The following is an 11,265-nucleotide window of genomic DNA, read 5'->3' on the forward strand; positions in this document are numbered from 1 at the left end:
CCAAAGTTTTTTTAGATTGAAGGGATAAATCATAAATTGATTATTGCAATCCATAATGCATTTAAGTGTAGAGCTACAATAAATGGACACTATTCAAAAATGAATTAATTTTATGTGAAAAAATTATTTTTTCCAAAATTATTTTTTCTCATGATTGTTTTTTAAAAGAATGGCTACTGTTCCGGCTAAATCTAGCTGGAATATTTGAATCTGGATGGAAATTGGTTTTTTGGCTGAAATCCACCATTGAGTTTATATATATAAAAAAATGGTTTTAGATGGTTGTTACAACCACTAGCAGTGGCACCAATGTGGCAGCGCGCCTGGCTTGCTAGACGTATAGCCAGTTGCCGCTGGTAGAAAGCCACAACAATGCCAAACTAGGGCAGCACGAGAGCTGCTTCCCTCTGCTGTCACCAAGTGCACCAACATCACTGCCACCACTATTGAGGGTTGCCCATACCGGTAGTAGCCACAACAAGGGTGCTACAACAAGAAGAAGAAGAAAAAAGGGGTGGAAATTACGATTATACTCCTATAGCTATTTTAGGGTTTTTAGGGATAAAATTATGATTGTACCCTTGAAACATATATCTAATTACTTCTAGATCTATTTGGAACTAAAATTTCAATTTTAGCCCTCCATATATAAAATAATAATTTTATATTAAAATTGAAACCCTAAATTAAATTAATTATAGAATTAATTTTTGTAATTAGATTACGATTGAATTAAAAATAGTTTTTCTAAAGCAAAGAGAGTTTTTTAAATCAAAATTTTATTTAATTAATCCAAAAATAGTTTAGGATATTAATAAGAATTTTAATGTGTTTAATTTTCTTATTAAATTTTGAAAATTGGTTTTCAAATAAAATTTATATTAAATAAAAATTATTATGTTTGGGAAAATATCAAATTGAATTTGGTTTAATATTTATAAATATTAGAAATATTATTTCTTTATAAAAAATTGCACTTAAAGCTAAGAATTATAATTGAAGCATGCCATAATTTTACTATTCATATTAATATGTTACTATGCATGATGGATGATTATGGACATTAAAAACCAACGTGATTATGCTTTTATTTGATTTTTTAATGGTTGCAATTTTATTAAATAGGGCTTGTGTGTCTTGACTTATCTCTATTTTTTCTTTTGGGTTGTAATTCTTTTCTCATATAATTCCACTCAAATGTAACTTGAGGTTTCTTAATTAATTATGGAAATGCTATGTTATTTAAAAATGTAGGAATTTACATAGAAAATTATTATGTAATTTAAGATGAAGAAAAAAATGATGAAAGCTATAACTGAAGTGCTTGCAATGGACTTATGAAGACTTGCTACAATACCTAGGATTTGACCATCTAATTCCCTTCAATGGTTCGAGATAATTAGCTTAGATATGTACATAATCATTCAATTAGAATGATATACTAGGGTGTATGTTTGTATATAAATTGTTGTGTATACAATATATATTTGCTATATCATGTTTTGAATGAGACTTGTTAATTATTAAATTGCTAATTAAAATATTAAGTACATGTTGAGAACAAGAAAAATTAATTGAAATATTGGATAACTTGTTGAGTTACTCAAGATTACTGTTAATTAAATATGTTTAATGTTATAAAATTGGGTTCTACTTAACTAATCTATATGATTTGGAAGAGTTACTCATGATCATATGAGGTTAGAGGTATGGGCTAGGCGAAACATATGAGATATGTTTAGATAAAGAGTTGTCACCTAACTAATTTAGGATTCACATGAAGATGTGATTCATAAACTATGTTAGCTACCTAATTTAATTTATTTTGATTTGTTGAGTTACTCAAGGTCAGATAAATTAAATAGAATCCTAACCCACTAGAAAAATCTAAGCGAGATTTTCTAAATTAATAGGGAAGGCTATTAATTTGCAAGAAAATAGTGGGAGACTAAATTAGAATTAAAGACCTTATCTAATTTTGGATGTAAATATATATGCATTAAACTAATACTTATTATCTTTACATTAATAGATTTATAGATAAAATAAGTAGTAACATATTCATATAAAGCATACTTGATGCTAACAAATTGACTAAACCAAGTTTCTTGGATTGGCACTAAAATGTGAGAATTGTTCTCAAGCAAGAAAAAAGGTTATATGTTCTTGAAAATCCAATTTTAAATGCCCTCACTGAGGATACTAAAGAAGTTAGGAATGAACATCAGTGTCATATTGATGACGATGAACAGCCTGCATGTGTGATGTTAAGCATTATGTCACCTGAATTTCAAAGACAACATGAGAATATGAATGTTCATGCTATGATTATGCATCTAAAAAAATTGTTTGATGAGACTAGTAAGACTAAGAGGTATGAGACCTCTAATGAATTGTTCCGCTATAAGATGATAAAGGGTTCTTCAGAGAACACCCATGTTTTCAAAATGATTGGCTATATTGAGATATTAGGTTAATTGGATTTTGTTATGGACCATGAGTTAAGTGTTGACTTGGTCTTGTAGTCATTACCCCAAAGCTTTCCGCAATTCATTATAAACTATCACATGAACAAGTTGGATAGTACATTGCCAGAATTGCTTAATATGCTTAAGACTATTGAAGAGGCCCTTAAGAAGGAAACAAACCTAGTTCTTATGGTGTAATCTTCTAGAATGTCTTAGAAGAATATGGATGTTTTCTTTAAAGCAAACAAACCTATTGGGAACATCAAGAAAGACATGGGCACTTGTTATCATTATGGCAAGGAAAGACATTGGAGAAGGAATTGTAAGGAATACCTTACAACTATGAAGGAAAAGAAGTTTAATTAAGGTTTTACTTCAGGAACTAAAGAAAAGTAGAAGATTAGTTAAAGGCAAACTAGACCTACGACTCAGTAATGAAGCAGGAGTTGCTACATTAGCTATAGAAACTAAGAACATATAATTTTTTAAAAATTAATTTCAATTAATAAACATGGAGATCTATGGTTCCATCACCACGCCCATCGGTAGATTCATTCTGTTTGTTTGGCATACAAAACAGATGAAAAGATTCTTTTTTATTACATATATTTTTTAAAATTCTTGTTTTATAATTAATATGTTTAACTAACAACATTTTTTTTCTTACAGACTATAGTTCTTGAACTCAAACCAAGACCAATGGAGCTTTTTGTAGAAACTCACATGTGAAATGATGACTGTCAGAAAGGGGTGCAATAACTCGTGGATAGTTGAGCTTAGAAGTTTGTGGTATGCTGGATTTCACCAATTTCTTTTCTTAAGTTTTTTTTTTAATTTGCTGACTTTTGTTTTTCCAAGAAATATATAACAGTTAGTTGTAGGAGATATACGGGGATGATCCTTTGAATCATTAGGATCTCGATCTAGATTTATAGTTAGAGGCAAGATCATCTTGGGGACCTGATATAAATTGGTACGGATATAAATTGGTACGGTATCTCAAATGATATGCCCGAGGAGTTGCGGACGACAAGAAGTGTTTCAACAGTTAGATGCTCACATTTGGTTCTAAGCACTTAATCTTTAGAGTTCCAAGCAACTTTATACCAAATTTTTCTTTTTCCTTAAAAAAAAAAACAAAAAGACTAATAATTTGGCAAAAGTAGGTTGAGAAAGGTTTCAAATGTATGAAGGAATCCAGTTGGAGTTTTGAACAAAATTGAAAGCCTAATCATACAACATTGTACTTAAGACTAAAGAGAAAATACAAATTCAAGGTTAAATTAAATGATCATTAGATGAATTTGCATAAAAATTTAAGTGTATGAACTTAATTAGATTTTTAATAGGCCAATTTAATTTAATCATGGGCCAAAGTAAGGGTTCAATTATATTTAAAAATTAATTTAGGTCAAATTAAAAGATTTAATTAGTTGCAAGGACTTAACTATACTTTTGATGAGTCAAATTAACTTTATAAGGAACTTAATTGGTGAAAAATTAAGTCTGGAAGCCTAATTTGGGTTTAATCGAGAAGATTGAAATTTTAAAGGATCAAGTTTAATATTTACAAAGTCAGTTGGTTGAAATTAGGGATAAAATTGCAAGAAAATCAAAATTTAGGATCAATTAAGTGTCAAATTGAAGAAATTCACAACCAAGTATCTTTTTGAAAGAGGTGTTAAACTTCAAGGACTCAATTTGGTTGAAAACAGGGGTGAAATTGAAGCAAATTGAAAGCTAGTTAGTCAAAGAGGTGTTAAACTTCAAGGATGCAATTTGGTTGAAAACAGGGGTGAAATTGAAGCAAATTGAAAGTTAGTTAGTCAATAGAGGATCAACTTGTATAAATCCAAAACCAATAGTCAAAATGAAAAAGCGTTGAACTTCAGGGTTAATATTTGAGTTTAATAATGGTAAAATTGTATAAAATTAAAAGTTTAAAGTTAATTAGGGATGTAATTAAAAAAAATCAAAAGACAAATAACTAAATTGCATTTTAGTTAAATCACTACCAGAAATTTGCTCAATAGCAACGGATTTACCGACGAAATAGTTCTGTCGGTAATTTGAGGTCGAAATTACCGACAGAAACTTTTCAGTCTGTAATTCAGTCGGTAACTACCGATGGAAAGTGTCTGTCAGTAGGTATCGACTAAATTACGGACAGAAAATGTTCCGAATTAAAAAAAAGTCGGGTCGCTGACGTGGAGGTTTTGGCGGGGTTATTTTTACTGATAGAATCACCAATGGATTCAAAACGACAGCCCGTACAGTGACGTGACTGGTTCCCCTTTTAAAATGCCGACGAAATTACCAAGGGATTTGAAATGGCAGATCCGTATGGTGACATGTTGATTTTTCTGTCAGAATTACCGACAGAATCACCAATGGAAAATCCGTTGGTGAAACCATCGGAAAAAGTTAATATATGTCCTATATGCCGACCATCTCCTCCCCTATTTCTCCTTCTTCTTCCTAATCCCAACTCTCCCTATCTGCAAACAACCAGCCCCACCTTCCACTCAAACAAAAATCTCCCTCATCTCAGCACAATAAGTTATTTAAAATTAGTTATTTATACACAAAACAAATTCTGCTAGGACAGTGAGCATAATACTGTTGCGAGGAGGGTGTGGGAAAATCACGCGGCAACTAGGTAATATCGAAAACAATACAAGATTTTTTTAGATAAAAAATTTATGTTTCGAAATGTAATTTTTGGTTGCATGAAGTAGGTTGCGTGATTTTTGGTATGAAGCTTAAAAAAGGGCAAAAAAACCGCAAGAGATAAGGGTTTCCAAGGCTGGAACGATGTTATGGTTTGGAGAGATTTCAAACCGATATACATCCCAGAAGATATATGGCCGCACTATCTTGAGCATGTGACGTCTGAGCAGTTCACACGACGCTCACAGTCCGGTGCTGGCAACCGGAATCGGCCAATTCATGGCTCGGTAACAACGCACACTGGTGACTCTGTTCCATTTGCTGCATATGCGAAACATATTGTAAGATTAATTTAAATGAAATATATCATTAAATTAAGTTTTAATAAATCTTTTTTCATTATAGGCTACGTCTCTTGGACGTCAGCCGAGCCTGATGGAGCTGTTTGTGGAGACGCACGTGCGGAGTCAAGACCGCCAAAAGGGGGTGCAACAGTTCATTGATAACCGTGCTCAACATTTCATGGTATGTTTATTTAACCATTTTATTTTGTAAGTTATTATGTTTATTGAATTGAAGATGATGATTACTTTTTTTATTTTCAGGAGATCTATAATAATCGGTTGAGGGACAGATACGGGGATGATATTTTGACTCATCCGGAATTCAATCCGGATTTGTGGATGGATGTTGGATCATCAGATGGACCCGATAAAAATCGAGTTTACGGGCTCTCCAACACTATAGTTGACAACTTGCGGATGGCCCGTAGTGTTTCAACCGTTGGGAGCTCCTAGTCAATATCGAGCTCCCAATATAAGGAGTTCGTGACCTTGTAGCAACGCATGGCTCAGCTCACCGAAAAATACGACCACCTATCAATAAAGTACGCACAACTCAAAGTGTCTCATGCACAACAAAGAGCGGATTCTACACAACAAAAAGCGGCTTATGAATAGTTTTGCGAAGTGGTCATGAACATGGCAACACAGAGTGGAACATGTGCGCCTAATCCTTTTTGGCCGTATAACCACCAGTCTCCTCCTTCAAGATCTCCTCCTCCTCCTCCAGCTCCACCTTTATATTAATTTGTAATAAACATTATTTACCTTCAAAATTTCATTTTATATTTTTTTTGAAACACATTCAGTTTGTAATGAATATTATTTAACTTTGATTTTTTGTTTTTGATGTTTAATATAAATTTTATTTGCATAATTGGTTTTTATTACCATTAATTTATATAATTTTATATTATATATTCTAAATAATTTTTTAAAAACAAATTTAGAAAAAACTTACAAAGGATTTTACCGACGGAATAAATCTGTCGGTATTTGACAGTAGCATTCATCGACGCATTTACAGATGGATATATTCGGTCAGTATTTTAAAAACTAACCGACAGATTAACCGACGGACTTAATCCGTCGGCATTTGACAGTAGCTGCCATAATTACCTATGATTTTACAGACGGATATATTCCGTCGGTATTTTAAACACTCACTGACAAATTTACCGACAGTATGTATTTGTCGGTAAATCACGATATCACTGATGGAATAAAAATCCGTTGGTATATTTCAAGCAGGAAACTTTTTTTTTGGCGCGCAAATTCCGTTTGTAAAACCATCAGCAAATGGTTTTTTTGTTTTTCCGACCGATATAGGGACGGAATGGGGAATCATCGATGAAAGAAAAGTCGATGGACATAATCTGTCGGTGAAGATGTCAGTAAATAAATCACCGACGAACTGCTAATCACACACCGACGGAATATGTCCGTCGGTAAAACTGTGAAATCTTGTAGTGAATTCTATATTAAAACATTAAAGGTGTCAAAACGGTGTCATTTCATTTTAATGAAACAATACGATTTGACCAAAATGGTTTGTTTTGGTACAAAACAACACCGTTTTGAATAACAAAAAAAAAAGTGACACGACTTATCATCTGGTCACTGTTTATCATCTTTAATATTTTGTACTCGAAAAACTCGAAAAGCTAGTTGGGTGGCTACTTTTCAAATATTTAATGCCTCATCTCTTTACCAAATAGAACAAACAAAACATCATTTTCATGGCCTGATACCGTATTACGTCCCAACATGATTCTCGCTGATTGGTCACCTCTGTAGTCACCGTAATGCCACCCCAAAAAGGCTAATTTGATCAACCTTTGTAGCCTAGTTTTGTAGCTTGTGATGATGACTTTTAAATGACAGTCATGCCAGCTTTGCCCTTCATAATAGTTAGCTTCGCCCCTTTTTTCATTATAACTCAACAACAAAGCCAATCACTGTGTGAGCAGTGTTGGAAGCTCCTTCTTCCAGCAACATCAGCCTACTCTCTAGACCAGTAACAAGAGCTCCAGCTTCCAGCAAAAGCTTAGTCAGCTCAGCCTCAGCTCCTCCACACCAGCCCAGTCAGCCATAACCATCATGAGCAAGCAGCAGCCTGGCTGCACTCCATTTCAACCGTGGACAGCAATAATAGCAAAGGTGGTCTTCCTCCCAGACCAGCACCGTGAATCACTCCAACATCTCCACAACCTCACAGCAGACCAACAATGGCAACCAGGCGACCACCCCTTGCGCCAGGTAATCTTCCTTCCTAAGTAACGCATTTTGTTTTTCCTTTTTATGATGCATGCAAGACGTGAATTGATTCACGTTCTTCTGCCTCTCTTTTCCAACAAACAGAGATGGACTGGACCCTCAGCCCAACTGATCTTCTCTTTATAAAAAAATAAAAGAAATTGTTGGGATCCAATCAGACTGGGCTTCGGCCTTGAAGTCAATCCACCCAACCCTACACTAAAGATGTGTTTGCCTAACACAATTTAATATCTTTTCTTTAATTTTTCAATTTATTTTTATTTTAATGTTTAGCTAAATAACCGAAATAAAAAGCCAAAAATTATTTTTAAAAAAATTTCAAGGACCAAATTATGGGCTTGTAGCTTGTTTTTCCAACAATTTTACCTAATATTGAGTTGTAAACTTACACTATAAGATATGAATTTTTTATTAAAAATATTTGATTTTTCTTTAAAATTTCAAAAAAATAAAACAAAATCCCTCATTTCAAAAAATACAAAAATATATTTTCTTTTATTCACAAGATAAAATCCTAAAATTGATGGATTTCTCCTAAAGCCTAACCTAGATCAAATAGGGGGGATTTACGACGACATTTTTTTATTCTTAAATGACCTGTTAATGTATAACGAAAGGTTGGTGGATCTGAAAACCGTGTCTGATTATTGGTATTGACATGCAAGAGTCCAAACGTGCAAAGTGTTCATGGAAGCCCATTATTCGGTACCGAAGTACAGATTTACAACACATTTTTTTTTGCTGAAAAAGTATGAGGACTAACTCTTTTGCATTACCTAATCTCTCCTGCCTGCCTTCTCGTCTACATTATATAAATAGTATTCACATCAAATTCAAGTCATCAAATTCAAAATCGCGCTTCTCTCTTCCATCCAAATTTTTTTTAGTCTACCCATTGCATAGCAATAACAACAGCACAAGACAATGAAAGCAGGGCTGCTAGTCTCTCTGATAGTAAACTTTCTGGTGGTTGCTTCTGCCGGCAGCTTCTACAATGATTTTTATTTCAACTGGGGACATGACCACGGTAAGGTATACGACAATGGCAATAGTCTGAGCCTCATCCTTGACAAAAATTCTGGATCAGGGTTTCAATCCAAGAAAGAGTATTTATTTGGTAAGATTGATATCCAGCTCAAGCTTGTCCATGGCAATTCGGCCGGCACTGTCACAACATTTTATGTGAGTTTCTTTCATGTATATATTATATGTTTGCTTCAAAGCAATCAATCATCTTTTAAAGACTAACAAACTAACTAGTATATTATTTGTGGCAGCTATCCTCTCTAGGGCCATACCACGATGAGATAGACTTCGAATTCTTGGGAAATACAAGTGGTCAGCCATACACTCTTCACACTAATGTGTTCAGCCAAGGCAAAGGTAACAGAGAGCAGCAATTCTATCTTTGGTTTGACCCCACTGCTGATTTCCACACGTATTCTATCCTTTGGAATCCACAACGCATAATGTAAGTACAAACAATTCCTCAGACCTTCATTAAATCGGTATTATTTCTTACAGGATCCTTTTCCTTGTTTTCTGTGTTTTCGCATTTTAGTTTTTCAGTTGATGGCATTGCAATTAGAGAATTCAAGAACTTAGAATCCATTGGCGTTCCATTCCCTAAGAACCAACCAATGAGGATTTACTCCAGTCTTTGGGAAGCTGATGACTGGGCAACATGTGGTGGAAGAGTTAAGACAGATTGGACAAAAGCACCCTTCGTTGCTTCGTTTAGGAACTTCAACGTCAATGCCTGTGCTTGGTCTTACGGAGCATCTTCTTGTAAATCAAAATCTGGCTTTGCTGACTCCATCAGCAACTCATGGATCTGGGAAGAGCTCGATGTCGGACGCAAAGGCCAGATGAAATGGGTGCGGGACAATTACATGACCTATGACTATTGCAAAGATTCCAAGCGATTCCCACACGGCCTCCCTCGTGAGTGCTATGTCACCAACTTTCCCTGAACCAACCTCGAGAAAAAGAACTGATTGATGATGAAAAATGAAATACATATCCTAATTTTCACTTATATTGTTCAATTATTATTTTCATCGGTTTTGACAATTCTGTTTTCCATGTTTATTTGAGTATTTCCTTGTTCCTAGTGATCAAAAAATATGATCACATAATTTTTTTATATATATAAATAACATTATTACAGTTTGATTTGTCGTGTGAAGTTTATTAGTTTATATATTTGCATTACTAGATTTAACAGTTTTACTGACTGAAATTTATGTTAATATTTACACTCATAATCTATCAGTACGTGTATTACCGTAAGCATTGTTCAAATGAACATTTATTAATCTGTCGGTACATATATCGGTAAATATAACATATCACTAACATAATACCAATAGCAGTGACATTTACAATAATTTTATTTCAACTCTCTCTAAAATATAACAACGAATTTGTTCCGTCGGTAACCCCGTCAATAATATTTGAAAAATATATTTTTAAAAAAATACATTGAACAAAGTAGAAAAATAATTAAAATAACATAAAAATCAAATATTTATTACAAAGTTAAATATTTATATGTTTAAATACAATAAATCTAAAATAAAGACGACGCTAGAGGAGAAGGAGGAAGTTGATCGTCGTCAGTACCATGGTGCCAATTAGAAGGTGCACATGTACCATCTATCTATGATCTCATCTCCATTACCAATCAACTAAATTCTTCATAATCATCAGTGGGTCATTCATATTTTTCATTAAGATGGATCATCTGAATCTATACTCGTTGGTCTAACATCAGCGCGAACTCTAGAGTTAGAATCGATTGCAAGCATCTAATGGTGAAGCATTATGGACCATCCACAAGTTTACAACCATAGTATTAGAGAGTTTATACACTCAATATCTATCAGGTCCACTAGACAATTCTGTCTCTAACCACAAATTTGGATCGAGATCTTGATGGGTCAAATGATCATTCTTGTATCTCTCCTTCAACTGACTATTATATATATCCTAGAAAGAAAAAATAAATTCATGAAATTCAAGGAAAAAATAACTTAAGAAAAAAATAGTTAAAAACCAACATACCACAAAGTGTTGAGCTCGACTATCCACGAATTGTTGCATTTCTTTTTAGCGGTCATCACTTCACCCATACGTTTCAACAAAACATTTCATCAGGTATGCTTGCGTCCAAGAATCATAGCATACAAGATAAAAATGTTGTTTAAATATATTTATAAAAATCACTTTATAAAAAATGGATGTAATTAAAAAAATCCTACTATCCGCTTTGCATGCGAAACAAATAGAATGGTGCCACTAGTATGCATGGTAACAAAACCATAAACATACCGGTTCTGTTTTCCCCACTAGAATGTGACCGTGGCGTGAAATGCGCAGATGTAAAATGTTGAATGTGTTTCACTCATACAACCTATAAGACATACAACGATTTAAATCCTTCTAAACCCCCATGTCATTCTAGCCTAAAAGCTCTCTTTCTTTTGCATATTGTTTTTCTTTCTTTC

The 11,265-nt window shown here is 33.6% G+C and overlaps 1 protein-coding gene across 1 annotated transcript; it reads left to right on the forward strand.

The window, feature by feature from the left end:
* The first annotated feature begins 8,586 nt into the window (after positions 1-8,586).
* LOC133690336 (xyloglucan endotransglucosylase protein 7-like) lies at positions 8,587-9,933 on the forward strand. The gene is made up of 3 exons (XM_062110590.1): positions 8,587-8,938; positions 9,034-9,227; positions 9,318-9,933. The coding sequence occupies exons 1-3, from the start codon at positions 8,681-8,683 to the stop codon at positions 9,727-9,729; spliced, it is 864 nt and encodes a 287-aa protein (XP_061966574.1). The 5' UTR covers positions 8,587-8,680; the 3' UTR covers positions 9,730-9,933.
* Positions 9,934-11,265: the final 1,332 nt, after the last annotated feature.

The sequence above is a fragment of the Populus nigra genome, chromosome 3 (genome assembly GCF_951802175.1).
Source record: "Populus nigra chromosome 3, ddPopNigr1.1, whole genome shotgun sequence".
Lineage (NCBI taxonomy): Eukaryota > Viridiplantae > Streptophyta > Magnoliopsida > Malpighiales > Salicaceae > Populus > Populus nigra.